Genomic DNA, 25,963 nt, shown 5'->3' with positions numbered 1-25,963 from the left:
TCCCCAGATCTGTGCCTCGACACAATCCTGTCTCTGAGCTCTACGGACAACTCCTTCGACCTCATGCACTGTCAACTGTGGGACATTGTAAAGACCGGTGTGTGCCTTTCCAAATCATGTCCAATCAACTGAATTTTCCACAGGTGGACTCCAATCAAGTGGTAGAAACATCTCAAGGATGATCAATGGAAACAGGATGCACCTGAGCTCATAGCAAAGGGTCTGAATTCTTATATAAATAAGGTCTCTGTATTTTTTTATAGTCATTTTAGAATAAGGCTGTAACCTAACAAAATGTCGAAAAAGTCAACGGATCTGAACACTTTCCAAAGGCACTGTATATATCCCTATTTTGAGGGGAAGAGGAGGAGAGTGAGGAGAATTGGGGGTCTATAAGCAGTAGCCTTGCCATCATCTCGTTCCTTCTGAGAGCTATGCGCACACACATGTTGGCTGACCTTTCTGTCTAACCCCGGCTGGTGTTGTACTTACATCCACGTAATTTGCATTAATGTAGTCAGAGCTCTGCTCTCCCTCGATAGCCTGCAGCCGGACACGGGAGTGATCATCTGGAGGAAGACAGGACAGAGAGAGAGAGAGAGAGAGAAACAAGGGCCCCATTAGTCATACGAACGAGACGGAGAGGAAAACACTGGTAGGCCATCCCTGTGGAGGATAGGGACTATGAAGTTTAAGGTCATCAACTCCTGCAGGTACAACTACCAGGTCACTGTGTTTTTCTCTGACATATGCCCTATAGAAGGAAGCCTTTTCCTGGTGTAATAAGTTGAAGTCCCTATTCATTAGGGTACAAGTCAACGGTGGTGTGGAAGTGAACTACGCTAGCACTGTTCAGTTTCAGTTCTTCTTTAGTTTTGGGATTCAAAGAGAATGATCTGGACCCAGTGAGTCCAAATTACCAGATAGTTGCAGAGAATAAGCTTTGGTAAATTAACCATAGTGAAGTGTGCCTCTACTTAATCAAAATCACCACGACAGCGCTCTGTTATGAAACAAGTGTCTATCCATTAGTCAAAATAATTCAATTTGACTAATAGGAGAGATCTCCTCTGTTCTCTCTTTCTCTCCCATTTCACAGAGGAGACGCTAACTCACTCTGAATGATTTATTCACTTTAATTATTACAGCCGGCAGAAAACTGGCAGTCCATCCAACATGCCCTGCAGCTAATTGGCCGCCGCGCCGGGTGGAGAACTGTGATTGGTCGGTTGCTCATTTGCAGAGACAGGAAGTGTCCGGAATCTTATTGCCGTGGAAATGACAGGGGCGGTCTCCTCGTTGGGGGACTGGTATAGCTGTGAGGGTGGTGTGTGTGTGTGACACCCTCGGCAATGTCTCAAGCCCAGAACTTAAATTGTTCCCAAGTCAGGGCTCATTTTCATAATTGCAAAGGCAATTAGTACTGCCTGTGTGTATATGTCTGATAGGATGTCAGTTGTCGTGACAATCACAGCTTAAAGATGACATTTTCAGGAAGAGAACGATCGCAGTTCTTATAGTTAACATTCAGTGGAACCATTTCATATGTTCCTAACTATACGCTGCTCTAAAAGGACAAACAATACCCTCGGCCCACACCGAGAATTCATATCCAACTGAGGGATTTGACTGACGAGACAAAAAAGGAAGAATTGTTTGTACCCACATGCAATAATGTTTCCATATCGGTTCTTCATCCTGTTCTCGTCTTTCTTGGCAGAGTCCCATGGTGCAGACTGTCCTTCAAAGAAGCTCTGCGGGTGGAAGGAAAGAAAGAGAGAGAAACAGAAGAGAGAGAGAGAGAGAGGGAGGGGGGAACAGAGAGAGAAAGTGTTAAACAGGAGGACATGAAAGGTCCTAAGGGTTAGGAGGTCAGCTCTTTAAATGGACAGCACAGCTCAGTCGTGGATCCTTTCCAGTCAAAACAGAGATATATCTTCATCATTATTAAAGATGAGAGGAAGCAGGAGAACGGCCTTCTGGGAGCAATGTCAGAGAAGGTGCCCATTAGGCCACCACTGAAGCCAATCAGAATCTCCCTAACCTCACCGAGGTAGAACACCAGTCCTCCTTACAAACTGTACCCACATACTCTCTGAAAGACTAGTCCCCGAAACATACCAGAAAATGAACACACACACACCCGCCTGATCAAAAAACTCTGCTCGAGCACAGCACCTCATGATTTATTAATAGTATGAGTTTTTGGGAATTCTGATCTTGCACCGGAACACCCAATTAGGACTAATTATGAAAATAAATGTCATTGCTGGAGTGGTGCTGTTGATTATTGGCTCTTTACCCAGGCTAGGGGCTACTGCTTTCCCCCTGTAAGTTAATGTCTCCTCCACTTCCCCCCAAAATCACGTCTCCAAAGAGTGTCAGGACGTATAAACGGATCATAACGAGGTGTTGTTATTTAGCCATACCCATCCCACGCTCTTTCCAATACCGCTTGCTCTCTCGTAGTCCCATCAGACAATTCATCTGATTAGATTTGATTGCTTGCAGTGGAACTTATTTTTTACCTGTAAATCCTACTACCCCCCCCCCCCCCCCCTCGCGCTTCTTCCCCTCAATGATATGACACGGAACTCGTTCCGAGAACAAGAAGCCTTGATCAGTCCTCTGAGTGGATAATGGTAACAGCTCAGTCCCCATGACGAGGAGCCTCTTCACACCGGAGCCTCTTCACACTGCCCCCTCCCACCCCACGGCATACACAATGAAGGCCTCTTCACACTGCCCCCTCCCACCCCACGGCATACACAATGAAGGAAAAGGCACCACCACTCCAAATCAAATGATGGTGAACTTTTGGTATTTTCTGAAAGGTGGTGACTGGGATGCCTAAGGTGTGAAAATATGGCATTTATTAACAGTTATCAATGGATATCACACAGTCATTTGACTAAATGAGGATGAAGGAGTAATCAGAAAGGACGAAATAAAATGTGTATTTTCCTGAAGACGTCTTTGGTGTCGAGGGTCTCCGGCATTAATATGCAAACAATCCTTTGAGTACACATTTCGACGTCACCTTGAGATGAGCTTAAAAGACCAACCTTATCACCTGACCTTTACCAAGCACGGTTGGGTGGGGGAAAAACATGGCCTTACAGGTCTTGTTAACCGCAAGGGACACTTTGAAGAGAAGGCCGTAGTTTAATGCAGATCACTTTCTCTCTCTCTGAATGTCTCAGAACTAGCTGCAGTAAAGAGGCATTAAACACAGTTTAACACATGTTGACAATACTGCAGATGCTTAGTCTCCTCCCTCCATCTCCCTCTCTAGGTTTAGAGTTTCAAAGTGGTGCTGGTTTGTTATTCATTGCTGCCGTGTATCTTTCAAGAGAGCTATCTTTTCATGTGCAAGACGTGACAAGGAGCTGCCCTGACGAGCGAGAGAACCTGGGGAGGAGAGGATTGATAGAGAGAAACTCTCTCTCACTTTTCCTTCCTCCAGAGGTGAGCGGTGTCAATGAGAAAAAGATTACTATAAAAAATCTGGAATCTGTCAAAATAGTTTGGGAAGAGATAGATAACACAACAAAAATATTATGTGATGTGAAGTGCACCAACACTGGCAGGTGTTCAGTTCAGGTGTAATATTTGACTGCCAGCTTTGAAAAATAATAGATTTGGCAACAATGTCTCTTGTGTTTGCAAGACTTCTACGAAATGTGCGGCTTGAGGGAAAATACAAAATTGGGTAATACAACATTTATTTAAGACATGTTAGAGTTTGCAACATGCTTTTCTGAGCCTATTAAATCACCCAAAAGTTGGATACTAATGAAAAAAGGTCTAGCAAAATATAAAACATAATATTGTATTACTAACATCCATAGCAGCAAACTGTGGGGGAATTACAAGTCAAATGGCTAGGAGGTAGCTCCAGGCTCCATCTATCCCCCTTGGCACTATCATACTAATCTACCATTGGCCAGGTTTTCCCACCACCCGCCAGTAACCCTTAACGTGATTGGTGGATGGTGGAAAGCCAGTAATGAATTCAAAGCCCTGCATATTCCCCCCCCCCTCCCCCCCCCCTCCTTTTGTTCAGGGTAAGTATGATCAGATTCTGCCAGTCTTTCTTGTTGGTTATTTTTTGGGTGTAAGATATCATACCAAGAGAGCAAGTCTTTCATGATTCAAATGGCGTCTGACTGCATTATCATCAACACAAATGAAATATGTTTTTTTCCTTTGAAGCAGACAGGCCTGAACTATAGGAGAATCATTTACTGTGTGTCTGGGATGAATGGGGAGTGTGTTTTGTCTACAAACACTTCCATTAGTCAGGACCTCTGCTCTGTACTGTAGTGTCAACTAAAGCCACTCTTTGATTCTCATTGACCAGGGGGATTAAATCTCAGACGACACATTTTGTTGTTGTTGTATATTGCGGTTTGTTAAATGCATGTTTTTGGACACAGACAACCAACAGCGGGTATCGTAGAGAGAATTCTAATCATTATCAGGAGGTGTAGGTTGTGAGATCGCTGCATATAGGGTTTCTGTGATACTGTGACAAAGCTACAATCTAAAAACATAGTTTACAATCAAACCAAAAAGGGGACTTGCTTACCTCATTTATCTTTTCCATAGATAACGTTATGGAATAACAAGAAGCATGGAATCGGGGGGGGGGGGGAGATTAGAATTGATCAGTTTAGTGCTCGGCTCATTGTGTTTAGAGAGAACATGAGAAGAGACAGTGGTAGCAGAAAACAGGGAACAAAACGGGGGCGGGGGGGGGACACTACAATGATTCGCCGTCTCTAACTTGTAGCGGCATTACAAATAGAAAGGTAGAAAACTATAGAAAAGCAGTGAAGAGAAGCACTTTCAGATGGAGGAGGGGGGGGGGGGCATCAATTATTCTGCACTCCGTATGTTTATGACTGTCAAATACTGTATTATTACACTAGCAGCCTACCTAAGCCCTAAAAATCATCAATCTATATCCATAATGAATTGAGCCCTCAGGGAAGTCCCAAACCACAGGGCCAGCCCAGGGCATGGCAGATTGAATTATTGATCTGATTCCTGTGTTGTTTCATGTGTAAATAGTGGGGACAGGATGGGAGGGGGAATGGTGGATAGCTCATTTCAGGTAAATACCAGTGGTGGAAAAAGTACCTCATTGTACCTAAAGTAAAGAAACCTTAATAGAAAATGACTCAAGTAAAAGTGAAAGTCACCCAGTAAAATACTACTTGAGTATACGTCTAATTGTATTTGGTTTTAAATGTACTTAAGTATCAAAATAAATGCAATTGCTAAAATATACTTACGTATCAAAAGTAAAAGTATAAATCATTTAAAATTCCTTATATTAAGCAAACTAGATGGCACCATTTTTTTTTTTTTACAGATAGCCTGAGGCACACATCATTTACAAATGTAGCATGTGTGTTTAGTGAGTACGCCAGATCAGAGGCAGTAGGGATGACCAGGGATGTTCCCTTGATAAGTACATGAATTGCACCATTTTCCAGTCCTGCTAAGCATTCAAAATCGAACGAGTTATTTTAGGGATCAGGGAAAATGAATGGAGTAAAAAGTACATTATTGTCATTAGGAATCTAGTGAAGTAAAAGTAGTCAAAAATATAAACAGTAAAATAAAGACACCCGCAAAAACGACTTAAGTAGTACTTTAAAGTATATTTACACCACTGGCAAATACCCTCCGTAGAAAAGGTAGAAAATCCCTTGTAATGGGTTGGAAGGTGAGAGGGGTAGCTTGTATATACAGTATGTACACACACACACAAACAATTGTATTCAAGCACACACACTATGTAAGGGCGAGGAAATAAGGCACTGCTGTGACAGTCGTTAGCTTTGTCATAAGCTTCTGGAGAAAAGCGCTGTTCCCATATAATTCACATAAACAGACTCTAGGCAGAGCTGGCAACTCACAATGGTCTGAGCCATTAACACAGTCTCAGCCTGGGAAATCCCCATTAGCGGATGCGTGTGCTGTAGGATTTTTAAGAGTCAGAAGGCACGTTTTTTTCACCAAGACGGTTGTTTAGCATTGTTAGGGAGCCAAGTGGATGCCGTCGATGGAGCAGTAAGGTCTAAGCAGTGTGGCGTGCAGTCAACAAACTGCAGGAGACCAAACACTATGTGAGAGGAATTAAAGTGGTGACAAACATTGGAACGGAAGGAGTGTGTGGACACAAAACCCGGTGTATTTTTTGTGTGCAATAATAGCTAGTGAGAAGTTCATTTGCAGAGATAAAACGTGACAAAATCATCTAACAAACAATCTAAACAAAAGAAAAAGAGTACGGTGCAAATAAACAAGAACGAATACAAGGAATACAGCAAGAAACAGGACAACAACAGAAAGAAAGACAACCAGGGACAAAGACAGACAGACTGGGGAAGTGATATGGGAGGACATTAGTGGGTGCGTGTGAGGACATTTTGATATGAGGGGGCATTTTGACATGTGAGGACGTGTGTGTGTGTGAGGATTTGCCATGTGATTGAGGAGGGTGGGACCCTACATTTTGCAGGCAGTTGGGGCTCTCACCTCGTACTCCTCCTTGAAGCCGTAGCCCTCAGCACACTTCATCTGGGTAATGTGCTGGAGCAGGTCTGCCACGCGGATGGCCGGGTGGAGCTGACCCGTCTGGTAGGGGGGCACATCTGCCACCTCCCTCTTCTTCTTATAGGAGTGGCTGTGGGACTGGACCAGACTACTGGTGTCACTGGTCATGGTGTGGTTCTCATCTAGAAACCCAGAGAGGATTGACGAGGTCACGCACAAATACATATACACTGGTCAGGACTGGAGTGCCCCACAACCCCGTACGGACATAGAATAGGAAACACTCTTGACATTATAATGGATGAACACAGGGTCACAGTATAGTTATTCAATGAGAAAACATGAAATGAACAGGAGTTACTTATAAACTACGTTGTGCTTAACTAGTTATTACAGTGTTTTGAAACTTGGTGAACACAAAATGGAGCTCGTATCTTAACAGATAACATGGTGTAAAATAAATCTATTTACATTATACAATGAGGGAAAAGAGCTTTATTTCTATTGCCGCTAGAATAACCCTCACTTCTCACAGCGCTAGCTGGTGGCTAACTTCTCACAGCGCTAGCTTGTGGCTAACTTCTCACAGCGCTAGCTTGTGGCTAACTTCTCACAGCGCTAGCTTGTGGCTAACTTCTCACAGCGCAAGCTTGTGGCTAACTTCTCACAGCGCAAGCTTGTGGCTAACTTCTCACAGCGCAAGCTTGTGGCTAACTTCTCACAGCGCAAGCTTGTGGCTAACTTCTCACAGCGCAAGCTTGTGGCTAACTTCTCAATACAAACTTCCTATCCACAAAATCGACCAATGGCAAAATGAAGTTGATGATGGAATGGCGGCGGTGGATGGATGACGTGGGTGCACGATCAAATGAAGTGGGTACTCTGTTCGGTAACTATGTCTTATGGGAAACCGTAAAAAAATAAAAAAGTGTCAGAGGCGTGAGACCCCCGTTTAAACAAAGTGGGGGTAGGGGTTGTGGAGTGTGGGTGGGACGTCATATAGTCCACATATGCATGAGGCAACACTGTCCACGGGTGGAGTCAAATCCCCATGCTAGGTAATGGCTTCACAGGGGGAAGGGGGGGGGGGGCGTGAGATGCCCTAACACAAGTGCATGCGTAGCAACACAAGATGGGAGAGCAGGCCCCAAGGGAAGGCAAGCGCCTTTCCATAGCATGACGCACGCACACACACACACACACACTTCCTCACCCCAGAGAAAACAGGGCAGACTGGCAACTTACCATTAATGGGCACTTTATTAGAGGACATAACAGGTTAAATGTGAAGAAGAAAAGAAGAGAAAGGAAACAGGGTATAAGCAACAATATGACGTTTAGGCATGAGCACCTGCACAGTTTTAATTTTCTCTAGCTGTTTCTAGGCACCAACATGTTTTTGCCTCTCCGGGAGTCCAGTCCCAACCAACTATTCAGTTCAATTGGACACCTCACAGAAAGCTAGATCTGGGACGCTTTAGTTAGGGTTGTGTTAATTTGGTTGGAATCACCTAGAATTTACCATTTCAAATGTAATCAATGCTGACAAAGACATGATAAAGACATTTTGTTTTCTGAATGAATAAAATATTAATTTGACATTAGCCAAAACAGTTTAACTAGTAAAAAACTAGTCCAGATAACGTTTGAAAACCTCTCTACAAAACAAGTGGAACCACCAGCTAACCCTCTGTGGTGGTGTAAACGGTGAAAGTGAACACTGGGCCCTTGTCCGAGGAAACGTCTAGAAAATCACTAACGCCATTCTTCCTTGAGACACTGTTGTGTTCTGTATCTCTACTAGCCTAAAGTGTGTACATTATCTGGTATGTTAATATGTGTATGTCAAATATCTACATCTGGTGTTTGTAAAGTCAATTGGGAAAGTATTCTGACCCCTTCACTTTTTTCACATTTTGTTACATTACAGCCTTATTCTAAAATTGATTAAATTGGTTTTTTATCTCATCAATCTACATAATAACAAAGTAACACTTTTTTATATACATCTGAAATATCACCTTTACATAAGTATTTAGACCCTTTACTCAGTACTTTGCTGTAGCACCTTTGGCAGCGATTTCAGCCTAGAGTCTTCTTGGGTATGACGCTACAAGCTTGGCACACCTGTATTCCGGAAGTTTCTCCCATTCTTCTCTGCAGATCCTCTCAAGCTCTATGAGGTTCGATGGGGAGCGTAGCTGCACAGCTATTTTCCGGTCTCTCCAGAGATGTTCGATCGGGTTCAAGTCCGGGCTCTGGCTGGGCCACTCAGGGACATTCAGAGACTTGTCCCGAAGCCATTCCTGCGTTGTCTTGGCTGTGTGCTTAGTGTCATTGTCCTGATGGAAGGAGAACCTTCGCCCCAGACTTAGGTCCAGAGAGCTCTGGAGCAGGTTTTCATCAAGGATCTCTCTGTACTTGGCTCCCTTAATCTTTGCCTCGATCCTGACTAGTCTCCCAGTCCCCGCTGCTGATGCTGCCACCACCATGCTTCACCGTAGGGATGGCGCAAGGTTTTCTCCAGACGTGACTCTTGGCAGTCAGGCAAAAGAGATCAATCTTGGTTTCATCAGACCAGAGAATCTTGTTCCTCATAGTCAGAGGTGCGTTTTGGCTAACTCCAAGCAGGTTGTCATGTGCCTTTTACTGAGGAGTGGCTTCTGTCTGGCCACTTCACCATAAAGGCCTGATTGGCGGAGTACTGCAGAGATGGGAGTCCTTCTGGAAGGTTCTCACATCTCTACAGAGGAACTCTGGAGCTCTGACAGAGTGACCATCGGGTTCTTGGTCATCTTCCTGACCAAAGCCCTTTCTCCTCCGATTGCTCAGCTCGGCCGGGCGGACAGCTCTCGGAAGAGTCTTGGTGGTTCCAAACTTATTCCATTTAAGAATGATGGAGGCCACTGTGTTCTTGGGGACCTTTAAAGCTGAATAAATGTTTTGGTACGCTTCCCCAGATCTGTGCCTCGACACAATCCTGTCTCGGAGCTCTACGGACAATTCCTTCGACCTCATGGCTTGATTTTTGCTCTTATATAGACATGTGTGTGCCTTTACAAATCATGTCCAATCAATTGAATTTACCACAGGTGGACTCCAATCAAGTTGTAGAAACATCTCAAGGATGATCAATGGAAACAGGATGTACCTGAGCTCAATTTTGAGTCTCAAAGCAAAGGGTCTGAATACTTATGTAAATAAGGTACTTCTTTTTTTAGCAACATTTTCTAAAAACCTGTTTTTGCTTTGACATTATGGGTTATTGTGTGTAGATTGATGCAGAAAAACATTTATTTAATCCATTTTAGGATAAGGCGTAAAGTAATACAATTTTGGAAAAGTCAAGGGGTCTGAATACTTTCCAAATGCACTGTATGTTGTCTATTGTACCTGGCTGTCTATTGTACAAACTTCCTACCAATACAAAGATATTGAAACTTTTCTCTCTATGAAAGGGGTTGAAACTGACAAGTTGTACTGAAGGAGTTTATTAGGGTAGGTTAAGCAGTAGTGACATTGCCAAAATGACACAAATGTGTCATTCCTTAACTTTGCCCTAGAGATCTCCAATGTTTGCTACTTTACATGTTCATTGCTATGGCGATGGGAACTACTTTGTTTGTATGGATATTATTTTTTGGGGGTTTGCTGTGCCACTCCCCCTCATCCAGTCCACATTGTCTGTCCATGCATATGAGAGGTCATAGACATACGTGACGTCACACGCACGACACGGAATGCGGATGGGATGGAGTGAATTAGCCAACCTCAGCTTGATTAGAAAGAAACAAAACCTTCTGGTCTGACAAAGAAAGAAAAGCAGGCAGGTATGGATGTGTGAAAGCCATTATCAGGAAACAAACCAATCCAAATCACTATCTCCATCTCTCTCCCTCGCTCTCTCTCTCTGCTTCCCTCAAATGCACAGCACCTAGTCTATTTTTGAGTTGTCTGTTTCAGTTGGTCTATAAGCATAAGGAATATATTGTAGGGAAAAAAAAATAAGAATGTTTTCTCACCCAAGATGGCGGTTGGCACAAAGGGATCTGCCCACAACCCAAAACCAGTGCAGAGCAGGGTGTTAACAAAGAAGAGACAATATAGCAGTGAATAAGGTGACACTCCCCACTCCAGGTAAGACAGCAATATTAGAGCAGAGCAGTTACAGTTTGTTATCATCAAGAGGCAAAGAAAACCTCCAATGGAAGAACAGCATCAATAGTTCATTTTTAACATTATAAGGGGTTATAACTCAGTTAAATGTAGATCATGTCCAGCATTATCCATCGAATAGAATATACATACAGATCAATTCAAATCAATCTACCAATATGGCTCAAAATGGTTGTCCCAAATAGTATGCTGAAGTGCAACCGCTATAGAGCAATTAAAACTGCAGGCAAAAAGAGAACATGCATCATTACATTGTTTTGGCAGGCCACCATTAGATCAAGCAAACCGTTTATCAAACAAAGACACAGGCACCTAGATCGGGATTGGCCATTTGTTAAAGAGGTCAAAGTTCAAGGGGTCATAAGAGGTCACCAGCAGTTTTAGACAGTAGTAGAAGCAGAAGGAGTTAAGAGTTAAAAGGTGAGGTAGTTTACCTGGGTAGTAGGAGGTGGGTACGGACGTGCTGATGGAGTTAGTCTTCATGGTGAATGTCGAGGGAGAGGCAGCTTTTAGCAAGAGAGAGAGAGCAGGCAGTAACACAATGGTCAAGAAACTTCAGTGGAAGAATTAATAGTATATTTCTAGACCATCTGTAGGAATCAAACAATTTGGCTTCCAGACTCAGATCTGTCTGAATAAAAGGTTGTCTCAAGTAAAAACAGAATCAAGGAGGAAGTGTGTGTTGAAGCCATTAGGAAAGACTTGTAGCTTTTGCATGTCCCCTGACAGAGTCAATTTAACAAGTGGAATAATGTCAAGAAACTAAGACATTTCACTATTCACTGTTCTGGCTACGCATATGGATACAAATACGCTAATGCTTTTTAATGACTGTATTTTTGAATAAGTAACAACAACGGGCTGTGTTCATACAACATATTCAGCCAAATCAATAAAGTTCAGTCGGTTTGTTGGTAAAGCCGGCACAGTACACTGAGCGATCGTTGCTGTGTTTGTCGGTCTCCATCAGGCATTCTGACATAAGTTGCCTCCAGTGACCCTGCTGTTAGTCAAGGATATTGCGATAGACAGCGGGATAAGGTCACGGCTGAATGGCTCTGTCGTCCAATGAGAGCATATTTATTTATTTATCCCCAGTGTTTCCCAGGTCACTCCAATCTGCCCGGCGACACGTCAGCCGGCCCTGTCAGGCTGAAATGGCATTCCCCTCTTGCAATATTAAATGAGCGCCAAACGATCCAAGACTCGTTCTCGCTCCTGTCCCCTTTCTGCTTTTGACAGACAGGTGAGGCGCGCGTGGTGGTAAGGAGAGAGAGAAAAAATGCCTAGTGACCCTGGCACCTCTTAGCCTTCAGAGTTGAAAGACAGAAAACATCATGGTTGTAGCTTATTTAGTCTCCAGTAACAGAGATATAAGAAGGTCTAAGAAATATAGAGAATATGATTCTGGAGATCCTCATAATGAAGTCTTATTGTCATATAGTTGTGAGGGATAAGGGCATTTGGAAGCGGGGGGGGGGGGGTACAAGGGGGAATCAGATGGTGATGAGAGCCGCTGACTCAGCATGCCGAGCAATAGAGACTGACTAATGTTTGGGCCTGGGGACCACCGTTGGTGGGGGGGGATTAGGGGATTGTACCTCAGCCAGGGTCAGCTGTCCCTGGGGTGAGGAGGAAGGCCAGAGGGGGTGGAAGCATGACAGATGGGGAAGATATAGGGAGGCAGGTAGCCTAGCGGTTAAGAGCGTTGGGCCAGTAACAGACAGCTTGTTGATTCGAATCTCCAAACCGACTAGGTAAAAGATCTATCGACGTGCTCTTGTGCAAGGCACTTAACCCTAATCAATCCTGTAAATCGCTCTGGATAAGAGCATCTTCTAAATTAATCTTATTTTTAAAAAACGTTGATCTACCCCCCTCATGTGTCAACATGGGATACCCATAGAAGGAAATAAAAGGCTAGTAAGAGGTAAGAAGGGTTTGAAATAGGCACAGGATCAAAAACAAAGATTAAAGCATTGACAGCTTGGGAAAATTAAGGGAGGAAGATCTGAGACGTTAAGTCCTTATTTAGATGCTGTATCGGCAAATTATAGTCGAGCTGCCTAATAAGTAAACAAAACTGAAGACATTTCTAACCTGCTTGGCTATCGAGGGTTTTGCAAGAGCCTTTCACATGACTTGATCATTGATAAAACAGAATTTGTTTAGAATTTAAAGAAATTGCTCTAATGTACCAGTGTTAATCTATGTTACCTATAGCCTTTTCACACTACTGTGCCCACCTACACCAAAAATGTTTTTCTTTTCACATTGTCCTTTCCACTACGGTTCCAGTGACTATTGTGAATGTGTAACCAGGCCAGCTATGTACAGCTTGGTTTGGCTGGGTTCAGCTCAGTGTGAAAAGCCTTCCATACTCCCCGCCGCCAACCCACAATGCACTGGTGTTAGACACTCACTTCTCCCGTTGAGTGTGTGGCTGTGGGTGTCCATGAAGGAGATGGCCTCATCACAGTTGGTGCCCTGCTCCGTGTAGCTCTTGTCCATGGAGTTCACCATCACCGTCATCTCCTGTCGCGTGCTGCTCAGGGTCTCCTTGCGCTTCTTGGCCAGTTTCCTGGTTTCATACCAATCACAATAGAAAGAAGAAAGGGTCACAGGGGAAAACACTGAAAAGCTAGTGATACAGTAAGCAATACGCTAAATAAGTATCATAATCAAGCCTCATATTGACATAATCTGGTTCATACCTGGCTCCAACTAAGATTAGTTTTATATCAAGCCTCATATTGACATAATCTGGTTCATACCTGGCTCCAACTAAGATTAGTTTTATATCAAGCCTCATATTGACATAATCTGGTTCATACCTGGCTCCAACTAAGATTCATTTTATATCAAGCCTCATATTGACATAATCTGGTTCATACCTGGCTCCAACTAAGATTCGTTTTATATCAAGCCTCATATTGACATAATCTGGTTCATACCTGGCTCCAACTAAGATTTGTTTTATATCAAGCCTCATATTGACATAATCTGGTTCATACCTGGCTCCAACTAAGATTTGTTTTATATCAAGCCTCATATTGATATAATCTGGTTCATACCTGGCTCCAACTAAGATTCGTTTTATATCAAGCCTCATATTGACATAATCTGGTTCATACCTGGCTCCAACTAAGATTTGTTTTATATCAAGCCTCATATTGACATAATCTGGTTCATACCTGGCTCCAACTAAGATTTGTTTTATATCAAGCCTCATATTGATATAATCTGGTTCATACCTGGCTCCAACTAAGATTCGTTTTATATCAAGCCTCATATTGACATAATATGGTTCATACCTGGCTCCAACTAAGATTTGTTTTATTTCAAATATTATTATGGATTTCATTGAGCCTGCGATTTGAACCCAGGTCTGCTGTGGTTGTTCTCTTACATCACATCAGGCCTTGCTGTGGCTCGCAATTCATGTCTCCTCATGAAGTGGAGATGGACAGCGGAGAAGAAATCTAGTCTGCATCCAAACAGTGCGACAAACTAGCTACCTTTCTCCTCATTCAACCCAGAGGCTACACAGTATATTTTGATGCCATATCCCCCAGAGTGTCATGTAAACACAGGCGTAGATCCTGACTCTTAGGGCAGGGCGTTAGGTTGGGCCAGATCCTGACTCTTCGGGCAGGGCGTTAGGTTGGGCCAGATCCTGACTCTTCGGGCAGGGCGTTAGGTTGGGCCAGATCCTGACTCTTAGGGCAGGGCGTTAGGTTGGGCCAGATCCTGACTCTTAGGGCAGGGCGTTAGGTTGGGCCAGATCCTGACTCTTAGGGCAGGGCGTTAGGTTGGGCCAGATCCTGACTCTTAGGGCAGGGCGTTAGGTTGGGCCAGATCCTGACTCTTAGGGCAGGGCGTTAGGTTGGGCCAGATCCTGACTCTTAGGGCAGGGTGTTAGGTTGGGCCAGATCCTGACTCTTAGGGCAGGGCATTAGGTTGGCCAACTGAGGGAGATTATAGGAAACAAGGACACCCTTAAATACAGTACCTGCTGGCCCACTCCCTGCTAATATAGTCTCCTGGGGCCCATGTCAGTGGCTAGGACAACAGCCCCACGCACAGACAGACAGACAATACTTTAAAGCAGATTGGATACTTAAAGTCTCCCCAGTCCAGTTCAGCTATGGCTTGTCCTCCATTGCAGGGGGAGACTGTAGAGTAGACGTTAAATGTAGTTGTCAGAGAAAGGGGGCTGCTGTGTTTTCGGCAGGAGCAACACAGGGGCCAAGGGAGGTTAACAAAGGGTTTGTCATTTTAGGAAACAGTGGTGTAGTTTCAGAAGGCTGAAACCCGTGTGATAGAGAGTGGGGCAGATCCATAGAAATACATATGGCATCAGCCACTAGTATCCTATACTCTAAATACACTCATTGGAGAGAACTGCAAACAGGCCAATGAGGCAGATAACCAATAAGAACGTCTGCTTTCCAATGGACTCACCCTTTCCTTTTAAACTGAAAGCTTGCATTGAGTTCATAGCACTTAAGACATACTTTCAAAGTAAAAACATTGGGTTTACAAATGGGATCCATCTTCCATTTAGCTCTTTTTCCTCTACAAGCTTAATCAGGCCAAATCGTAGCATTTCAGAGCGCTCTCTCTCACTAATGTTGCTTTTCCTCAGCGCTCCAGCTGTATGGCTCGACAAAGAGCGTGTGTGTGAACGGTGCCTTTGCAAGCGCCCAGCTGGCAGTAACAGAGAGACCTTGGTGAAGCCTTCATTAGGGGCCAGCCACTCCCCACAAGCGCCCATCAGTCCCCCTCTGTGTCGTGATCACTGTGCTTTTATGGGGGGCTGAGAAAGTAGTGTATGCCCCGTTTGCAAGCCAAGGCTGTCAGTGAGGGGTGCCAGACATTTTGCCAGCCCTGAGATGGCGCTGTGATACCGGGGTCTACGAGGCTGGCATAGGACCCTGCATTCTCTGGCGAGAGCCAACTTTCCACCAAAACACTGTAGCGATGCCAACCCTGTCCTGGCTATTCCTCACTAACGACTCCTGAGTGAAAACAGCCCAGCCTCCTTACACCCCAGCCTCCTTACCAACCATCAGCAGCAAATAGCAAAAATCTAAATGGGACACTGCCCAGGCAACATGTACCTGAGAATTTCTCATTTCCAGGTGGGTAGTGAATGCTTCCGAATCCCATCCAAAGTGTCCATATTCTCCAGGCTCCATTTGCAGTGACCAATGTCCATTTGAATGCAGCCAGATGCATTAGAATGCAATCTGACTGCTCTTCTTGTTCACTTCTCTGGCCTACTCTAATGGAGCCCCCCCCCCCCCCCAGCGTTAAGTGGTCTAAAACGGGGCCCGACCCCATCTTGCAGTCAGAGCATTAAACATAAATGAATGAAAGTCATATCACCCTCTCCCCCCCCCCCCCCCTCTCTGCCGCCCACCCGTCTCTTTAGACACTCAAGGTCAGTCGATCCAGCATTTACACGAATGGAAGAGAAGAGAAACTATATTTTGCTCTTTCACCCTATTTCGCCGGAGGGGTTTTACCGATGCACACAGTGAATGAGTAATGCAAGTGGGTCTTCTCCAACTGTCAGGTTGAGCTAAAGTTCTGAGAAATATCCACAGGCAGGTCCATTTTTAATTTGTAGATGAACTCTAATCCTTTGGTATCTAAAGTTCTAGAACTCTCGCTCTTGTGCTGTATCCACCTTGGAGATGATGGCACCTTCCCTATATAACCTAGCATCCTCCCTACTTCCCTATATAACCTAGCATCCTCCCTGCTTCCCTATATAACCTAGCATCCTCCCTACTTCCCTATATAACCTAGCGCTCTCCCTGCTTCCCTATATAACCTAGCGTCCTCCCTGCTTCCCTATATAACCTAGCATCCTCCCTGCTTCCCTATATAACCTAGCATCCTCCCTGCTTCCCTATATAACCTAGCATCCTCCCTACTTCCCTATATAACCTAGCATCCTCCCTGCTTCCCTATATAACCTAGCGTCCTCCCTGCTTCCCTATATAACCCAGCATCCTCCCTGCTTCCGTATATATCCTAGCGTCCTCCCTGCTTCCGTATATATCCTAGCGTCCTCCCTGCTTCCCTATATAACCTAGCGTCCTCCCTGCTTCCGTATATATCCAAGCATCCTCCATGCTTCCGTATATATCCTAGCGTCCTCCCTGCTTCCCTATATAACCTAGCATCCTCCCTGCTTCCCTATATAACCTAGCATCCTCCCTGCTTCCCTATATAACCTAGCATCCTCACTGCTTCCCTATATAGCCTAGTGTCCTCCCTGCTTCCCTATATAACCTAGCATCATCCCTGCTTCCCTATATAACCTAGCGTTCTCCCTGCTTCCCTATATAACCTAGCATCATCCCTGCTTCCCTATATAACCTAGCGTCCTCCTTGCTTCCCTATATAACCTAGCATCCTCACTGCTTCCCTATATAACCTAGCATCCTCCCTGCTTCCCTATATAACCTAGCATCCTCCCTGCTTCCCTATATAACCTAGCGCTCTCCCTGCTTCCCTATATAACCTAGCGCTCTGCTCTCCCTGCTTTCCTATATAACCTAGCATCCTCCCTGCTTCCCTATATAACCTAGCATCCTCCCTGCTTCCCTATATAACCTAGCATCCTCCCTGCTTCCCTATATAACCTAACGTCCTCCCTGTTTCCCTATATAACCTAGCATCCTCCATGCTTCCCTATATAACCTAGCATCCTCCCTGCTTCCCTATATAACCTAGCATCCTCCCTGCTTCCCTATATAACCTAGCATCCTCCCTACTTCCCTATATAACCTAGCGCTCTCCCTGCTTCCCTATATAACCTAGCATCCTCCCTGCTTCCCTATATAACCTAGCATCCTCCCTACTTCCCTATATAACCTAGCGCTCTCCCTGCTTCCCTATATAACCTAGCGTCCTCCCTGCTTCCCTATATAACCTAGCGTCCTCCTTGCCTCCCTATATAACCTAGCATCCTCCCTGCTTCCCTATATAACCTAGCGTCCTCCCTGCTTCCCTATATAACCTAGCGTCCTCCCTGCTTCCCTATATAACCTAGCGTCCTCCCTGCTTCCCTATATAACCTAGCGTCCTCCCTGCTTCCCTATATAACCCAGCATCCTCCCTGCTTCCGTATATATCCTAGCATCCTCCCTGCTTCCGTATATATCCTAGCGTCCTCCCTGCTTCCCTATATAACCTAGCGTCCTCCCTGCTTCCGTATATATCCAAGCATCCTCCATGCGTCCGTATATATCCTAGCGTCCTCCCTGCTTCCCTATATAACCTAGCGTCCTCCCTGCTTCCCTATATAACCTAGCATCCTCCCTGCTTCCCTATATAACCTAGCATCCTCCCTGCTTCCCTATATAACCTAGCATCCTCCCTGCTTCCCTATATAACCTAGCATCCTCCCTGCTTCCCTATATAACCTAGTGTCCTCCCTGCTTCCCTATATAACCTAGCATCATCCCTGCTTCCCTATATAACCTAGCGTCCTACTTGCTTCCCTATATAACCTAGCATACTCCCTGCTTCCCTATATAACCTAGCATCCTCCCTGCTTCCCTATATAACCAATCGTTCTGCTCTCCCTGCTTCCCTATATAACCTAGCGCTCTCCCTGCTTCCCTATATAACCTAGCGCTCTGCTCTCCCTGCTTTCCTATATAACCTAGCATCCTCCCTGCTTCCCTATATAACCTAGCATCCTCCCTGCTTCCCTATATAACCTAACGTCCTCCCTGTTTCCCTATATAACCTAGCATCCTCCATGCTTCCCTATATAACCTAGCATCCTCCCTACTTCCCTATATAACCTAGCGCTCTCCCTGCTTCCCTATATAACCTAGCGTCCTCCCTGCTTCCCTATATAACCTAGCGTCCTCCTTGCCTCCCTATATAACCTAGCATCCTCCCTGCTTCCCTATATAACCTAGCGTCCTCCCTGCTTCCCTATATAACCTAGCGTCCTCCCTGCTTCCCTATATAACCTAGCGTCCTCCCTGCTTCCCTATATAACCTAGCGTCCTCCCTGCTTCCCTATATAACCCAGCATCCTCCCTGCTTCCGTATATATCCTAGCATCCTCCCTGCTTCCGTATATATCCTAGCGTCCTCCCTGCTTCCCTATATAACCTAGCGTCCTCCCTGCTTCCGTATATATCCAAGCATCCTCCATGCGTCCGTATATATCCTAGCGTCCTCCCTGCTTCCCTATATAACCTAGCGTCCTCCCTGCTTCCCTATATAACCTAGCATCCTCCCTGCTTCCCTATATAACCTAGCATCCTCCCTGCTTCCCTATATAACCTAGCATCCTCCCTGCTTCCCTATATAACCTAGTGTCCTCCCTGCTTCCCTATATAACCTAGCATCATCCCTGCTTCCCTATATAACCTAGCGTCCTACTTGCTTCCCTATATAACCTAGCATACTCCCTGCTTCCCTATATAACCTAGCATCCTCCCTGCTTCCCTATATAACCAATCGTTCTGCTCTCCCTGCTTCCCTATATAACCTAGCGCTCTCCCTGCTTCCCTATATAACCTAGCGCTCTGCTCTCCCTGCTTTCCTATATAACCTAGCATCCTCCCTGCTTCCCTATATAACCTAGCATCCTCCCTGCTTCCCTATATAACCTAACGTCCTCCCTGTTTCCCTATATAACCTAGCATCCTCCATGCTTCCCTATATAACCTAGCATCCTCCCTGCTTCCCTATATAACCTAGCATCCTCCCTGCTTCCCCATATAACCTAGCATCCTCCCTGCTTCCCTATATAACCTAGCATCCTCCCTACTTCCCTATATAACCTAGCGCTCTCCCTGCTTCCCTATATAACCTAGCATCCTCCCTGCTTCCCTATATAACCTAGCATCCTCCCTGCTTCCCTATATAACCAATCGTTCTGCTCTCCCTGCTTCCCTATATAACCTAGCGCTCTCCCTGCTTCCCTATATAACCTAGCGCTCTGCTCTCCCTGCTTTCCTATATAACCTAGCATCCTCCCTGCTTCCCTATATAACCTAGCATCCTCCCTGCTTCCCTATATAACCTAACGTCCTCCCTGTTTCCCTATATAACCTAGCATCCTCCCTACTTCCCTATATAACCTAGCGCTCTCCCTGCTTCCCTATATAACCTAGCGTCCTCCCTGCTTCCCTATATAACCTAGCGTCCTCCCTGCTTCCGTATATATCCAAGCATCCTCCATGCTTCCGTATATATCCTAGCGTCCTCCCTGCTTCCCTATATAACCTAGCATCCTCCCTGCTTCCCTATATAACCTAGCATCCTCCCTGCTTCCCTATATAACCTAGCATCCTCCCTGCTTCCCTATATAACCTAGTGTCCTCCCTGCTTCCCTATATAACCTAGCATCATCCCTGCTTCCCTATATAACCTAGCGTCCTCCTTGCTTCCCTATATAACCTAGCATCCTCCCTGCTTCCCTATATAACCTAGCATCCTCCCTGCTTCCCTATATAACCAAGCGTTCTGCTCTCCCTGCTTCCCTATATAACCTAGCGCTCTCCCTGCTTCCCTATATAACCTAGCGCTCTGCTCTCCCTGCTTTCCTATATAACCTAGCATCCTCCGTGCTTCCCTATATAACCTAGCATCCTCCCTGCTTCCCTATATAACCTAGCATCCTCCCTGCTTCCCTATATAACCTAACGTCCTCCCTGCTTCCCTATATAACCTAGCATCCTCCCTACTTCCCTATATAACCTAGCGCTCTCCCTGCTTCCCTATATAACCTAGCATCCTCCCTGCTTCCCTATATAACCTAGCATCCTCCCTACTTCCCTATATAACCTAGCGCTCTCCCTGCTTCCCTATATAACCTAGCGTCCTCCCTGCTTCCCTATATAACCTAGCGTCCTCCCTGCTTCCCTATATAACCTAGCATCCTCCCTGCTTCCCTATATAACCTAGCATCCTCCCTGCTTCCCTATATAACCTAGCATCCTCCCTACTTCCCTATATAACCTAGCATCCTCCCTGCTTCCCTATATAACCTAGCGTCCTCCCTGCTTCCCTATATAACCCAGCATCCTCCCTGCTTCCGTATATATCCTAGCATCCTCCCTGCTTCCGTATATATCCTAGCGTCCTCCCTGCTTCCCTATATAACCTAGCGTCCTCCCTGCTTCCGTATATATCCAAGCATCCTCCATGCTTCCGTATATATCCTAGCGTCCTCCCTGCTTCCCTATATAACCTAGCATCCTCCCTGCTTCCCTATATAACCTAGCATCCTCCCTGCTTCCCTATATAACCTAGTGTCCTCCCTGCTTCCCTATATAACCTAGCATCATCCCTGCTTCCCTATATAACCTAGCGTCCTCCTTGCTTCCCTATATAACCTAGCATCCTCCCTGCTTCCCTATATAACCTAGCATCCTCCCTGCTTCCCTATATAACCAAGCGTTCTGCTCTCCCTGCTTCCCTATATAACCTAGCGCTCTCCCTGCTTCCCTATATAACCTAGCGCTCTGCTCTCACTGCTTTCCTATATAACCTAGCATCCTCCCTGCTTCCCTATATAACCTAGCATCCTCCCTGCTTCCCTATATAACCTAGCATCCTCCCTGCTTCCCTATATAACCTAACGTCCTCCCTGTTTCCCTATATAACCTAGCATCCTCCATGCTTCCCTATATAACCTAGCATCCTCCCTGCTTCCCTATATAACCTAGCATCCTCCCTGCTTCCCTATATAACCTAGCATCCTCCCTACTTCCCTATATAACCTAGCATCCTCCATGCTTCCCTATATAACCTAGCATCCTCCCTGCTTCCCTATATAACCTAGCATCCTCCCTACTTCCCTATATAACCTAGCGCTCTCCCTGCTTCCCTATATAACCTAGGGTCCTCCCTGCTTCCCTATATAACCTAGCGTCCTCCTTGCTTCCCTATATAACCTAGCATCCTCCCTGCTTCCCTATATAACCTAGCGTCCTCCCTGCTTCCCTATATAACCTAGCGTCCTCCCTGCTTCCCTATATAACCTAGCATCCTCCCTGCTTCCCTATATAACCTAGCATCCTCCCTGCTTCCCTATATAACCTAGCATCCTCCCTGCTTCCCTATATAACCTAGCGTCCTCCCTGCTTCCCTATATAACCTAGCGTCCTCCCTGCTTCCCTATATAACCTAGCGTCCTCCCTGCTTCCCTATATAACCCAGCATCCTCCCTGCTCCCGTATATATCCTAGCATCCTCCCTGCTTCCGTATATATCCTAGCGTCCTCCCTGCTTCCCTATATAACCTAGCGTCCTCCCTGCTTCCGTATATATCCAAGCATCCTCCATGCTTCCGTATATATCCTAGCGTCCTCCCTGCTTCCCTATATAACCTAGCGTCCTCCCTGCTTCCCTATATAACCTAGCATCCTCCCTGCTTCCCTATATAACCTAGCATCCTCCCTGCTTCCCTATATAACCTAGCATCCTCCCTGCTTCCCTATATAACCTAGCATCCTCCCTGCTTCCCTATATAACCTAGTGTCCTCCCTGCTTCCCTATATAACCTAGCATCATCCCTGCTTCCCTATATAACCTAGCGTCCTCCTTGCTTCCCTATATAACCTAGCATCCTCCCTGCTTCCCTATATAACCTAGCATCCTCCCTGCTTCCCTATATAACCAATCGTTCTGCTCTCCCTGCTTCCCTATATAACCTAGCGCTCTCCCTGCTTCCCTATATAACCTAGCGCTCTGCTCTCCCTGCTTTCCTATATAACCTAGCATCCTCCCTGCTTCCCTATATAACCTAGCATCCTCCCTGCTTCCCTATATAACCTAGCATCCTCCCTGCTTCCCTATATAACCTAACGTCCTCCCTGTTTCCCTATATAACCTAGCATCCTCCATGCTTCCCTATATAACCTAGCATCCTCCCTGCTTCCCTATATAACCTAGCATCCTCCCTGCTTCCCTATATAACCTAGCATCCTCCCTACTTCCCTATATAACCTAGCGCTCTCCCTGCTTCCCTATATAACCTAGCATCCTCCCTGCTTCCCTATATAACCTAGCATCCTCCCTACTTCCCTATATAACCTAGCGCTCTCCCTGCTTCCCTATATAACCTAGCGTCCTCCCTGCTTCCCTATATAACCTAGCGTCCTCCTTGCTTCCCTATATAACCTAGCATCCTCCCTGCTTCCCTATATAACCTAGCGTCCTCCCTGCTTCCCTATATAACCTAGCGTCCTCCCTGCTTCCCTATATAACCTAGCGTCCTCCCTGCTTCCCTATATAACCTAGCATCCTCCCTACTTCCCTATATAACCTAGCGCTCTCCCTGCTTCCCTATATAACCTAGCGTCCTCCCTGCTTCCCTATATAACCTAGCGTCCTCCCTGCTTCCCTATATAACCTAGCATCCTCCCTGCTTCCCTATATAACCTAGCATCCTCCCTACTTCCCTATATAACCTATCGTCCTCCCTGCTTCCCTATATAACCTAGCGTCCTCCCTGCTTCCCTATATAACCTAGCGTCCTCCCTGCTTCCCTATATAACCTAGCGTCCTCCCTGCTTCCCTATATAACCTAGCGTCCTCCTTGCTTCCCTATATAACCCAGCGCTCTGCTCTCCCTGCTTTCCTATATAACCTAGCATCCTCCCTGCTTCCCTATATAACCTAGCATCCTCCCTGCTTCCCTATATAACCTAGCATCCTCCCTGCTTCCCTATATAACCTAGCATCCTCCCTGCTTCCCTATATAACCTAATGTCCTCCCTGTTTCCCTATATAACCTAGCATCCTCCCTGCTTCCCTATATAACCTAGCATCCTCCCTGCTTCCCTATATAACCTAGCATCCTCCATGCTTCCGTATATATCCTAGCGTCCTCCCTGCTTCCCTATATAACCTAGTGTCCTCCCTGCTTCCCTATATAACCTAGCGTCCTCCCTGCTTCCCTATATAACCTAGCGTCCTCCCTGCTTCCCTATATAACCTAGCGTCCTCCCTGCTTCCCTATATAACCTAGCGTCCTCCTTGCTTCCCTATATAACCCAGCGCTCTGCTCTCCCTGCTTTCCTATATAACCTAGCATCCTCCCTGCTTCCCTATATAACCTAGCATCCTCCCTGCTTCCCTATATAACCTAGCATCCTCCCTGCTTCCCTATATAACCTAATGTCCTCCCTGTTTCCCTATATAACCTAGCATCCTCCCTGCTTCCCTATATAACCTAGCATCCTCCCTGCTTCCCTATATAACCTAGCATCCTCCATGCTTCCGTATATATCCTAGCGTCCTCCCTGCTTCCCTATATAACCTAGTGTCCTCCCTGCTTCCCTATATAACCTAGCATCCTCCCTGCTTCCCTATATAACCTAGCATCCTCCCTGCTTCCCTATATAACCTAGCATCCTCCCTGCTTCCTTATATAACCTAACGTCCTCCCTGTTTCCCTATATAACCTAGCATCCTCCATGCTTCCCTATATAACCTAGCATCCTCCCTGCTTCCCTATATAACCTAGCATCCTCCCTGCTTCCCTATATAACCTAGCATCCTCCCTACTTCCCTATATAACCTAGCGCTCTCCCTGCTTCCCTATATAACCTAGCATCCTCCCTGCTTCCCTATATAACCTAGCATCCTCCCTGCTTCCCTATATAACCTAGCGCTCTCCCTGCTTCCCTATATAACCTAGCGTCCTCCCTGCTTCCCTATATAACCTAGCGTCCTCCCTGCTTCCCTATATAACCTAGCATCCTCCCTGCTTCCCTATATAACCTAGCATCCTCCCTACTTCCCTATATAACCTATCGTCCTCCCTGCTTCCCTATATAACCTAGCGTCCTCCCTGCTTCCCTATATAACCTAGCGTCCTCCCTGCTTCCCTATATAACCTAGCGTCCTCCCTGCTTCCCTATATAACCTAGCGTCCTCCTTGCTTCCCTATATAACCCAGCGCTCTGCTCTCCCTGCTTTCCTATATAACCTACATCCTCCCTGCTTCCCTATATAACCTAGCATCCTCCCTGCTTCCCTATATAACCTAGCATCCTCCCTGCTTCCCTATATAACCTAGCATCCTCCCTGCTTCCCTATATAACCTAATGTCCTCCCTGTTTCCCTATATAACCTAGCATCCTCCCTGCTTCCCTATATAACCTAGCATCCTCCCTGCTTCCCTATATAACCTAGCATCCTCCCTGCTTCCCTATATAACCTAGCATCCTCCCTGCTTCCCTATATAACCTAGCATCCTCCCTACTTCCCTATATAACCTAGCGCTCTCCCTGCTTCCCTATATAACCTAGCATCCTCCCTGCTTCTCTATATAACCTAGCATCCTCCCTACTTCCCTATATAACCTAGCGCTCTCCCTGCTTCACTATATAACCTAGCATCCTCCCTGCTTCCCTATATAACCTAGCATCCTCCCTGCTTCCCTATATAACCTAGCATCCTCCCTGCTTCCCTATATAACCTAGCATCCTCCCAACTTCCCTATTTAACCTAGCGTCCTCCCTGCTTCCCTATATAACCTAGCGTCCTCCCTGCTTCCCTATATAACCCAGCATCCTCCCTGCTTCCGTATATATCCTAGCATCCTCCCTGCTTCTGTATATATCCTAGCGTCCTCCCTGCTTCCCTATATAACCTAGCGTCCTCCCTGCTTCCGTATATATCCAAGCATCCTCCCTGCTTCCGTATATATCCTAGCATCCTCCCTGCTTCCCTATATAACCTAGCATCCTCCCTGCTTCCCTATATAACCTAGCATCCTCCCTGCTTCCCTATATAACCTAGCATCCTCCCTGCTTCCCTATATAACCTAGCATCCTCCCTGCTTCCCTAACTAACCTAGCATCCTCCCTGCTTCCCTATATAACCTAGCATCCTCCCTGCTTCCCTATATAACCTAGCATCCTCCCTGCTTCCCTATATAACCTAGCATCCTCCCTGCTTCCCTATATAACCTAGCATCCTCCCTGCTTCCCTATTTAACCTAGCGCTCTGCTCTCCCTGCTCCAGGCTGTACTCCACAGCATTTCTCCTGCTGGCTTTCATCAGCCTGATGTGCACTTCTGACATGCAGAACTGCAGACATGGGGAGAGCGGTCATCCGAACAGGCCGAGGCGGGATGACACAGACCTTGTCTACAGGTGAAGACTACATGACTAGCACTGTACATGGTGGAGATTTTCAACTCAACGTCTCAGAGTG

General features: G+C 45.9%; 1 protein-coding gene across 3 annotated transcripts in view; it reads right to left on the bottom strand.

Annotated features, from left to right (window-relative positions):
• Positions 1-25,963, bottom strand: part of LOC139420199 (receptor-type tyrosine-protein phosphatase mu-like) — a 300,083-nt gene that overhangs the window by 53,303 nt on the left and 220,817 nt on the right. For 2 of the 3 annotated variants that reach the window (XM_071170025.1, XM_071170026.1), the window contains 6 exons: positions 13,170-13,327; positions 11,181-11,252; positions 10,593-10,619; positions 6,553-6,752; positions 1,667-1,754; positions 493-569 (listed from right to left, as the gene is read on the bottom strand). In XM_071170025.1, coding sequence (XP_071026126.1) covers positions 493-569; positions 1,667-1,754; positions 6,553-6,752; positions 10,593-10,619; positions 11,181-11,252; positions 13,170-13,327 — 622 coding nt within the window. The remainder of the gene's footprint in view (positions 1-492; positions 570-1,666; positions 1,755-6,552; positions 6,753-10,592; positions 10,620-11,180; positions 11,253-13,169; positions 13,328-25,963) is intronic. The other variant, XM_071170027.1, reaches the window with a different exon arrangement.

Source organism: Oncorhynchus clarkii, chromosome 11 (assembly GCF_045791955.1).
Source record: "Oncorhynchus clarkii lewisi isolate Uvic-CL-2024 chromosome 11, UVic_Ocla_1.0, whole genome shotgun sequence".
NCBI lineage: Eukaryota > Metazoa > Chordata > Actinopteri > Salmoniformes > Salmonidae > Oncorhynchus > Oncorhynchus clarkii.
The sequence above is the reverse complement of the archived record's forward strand: the minus strand, read 5'-3'. Positions and strand labels throughout refer to the sequence as shown.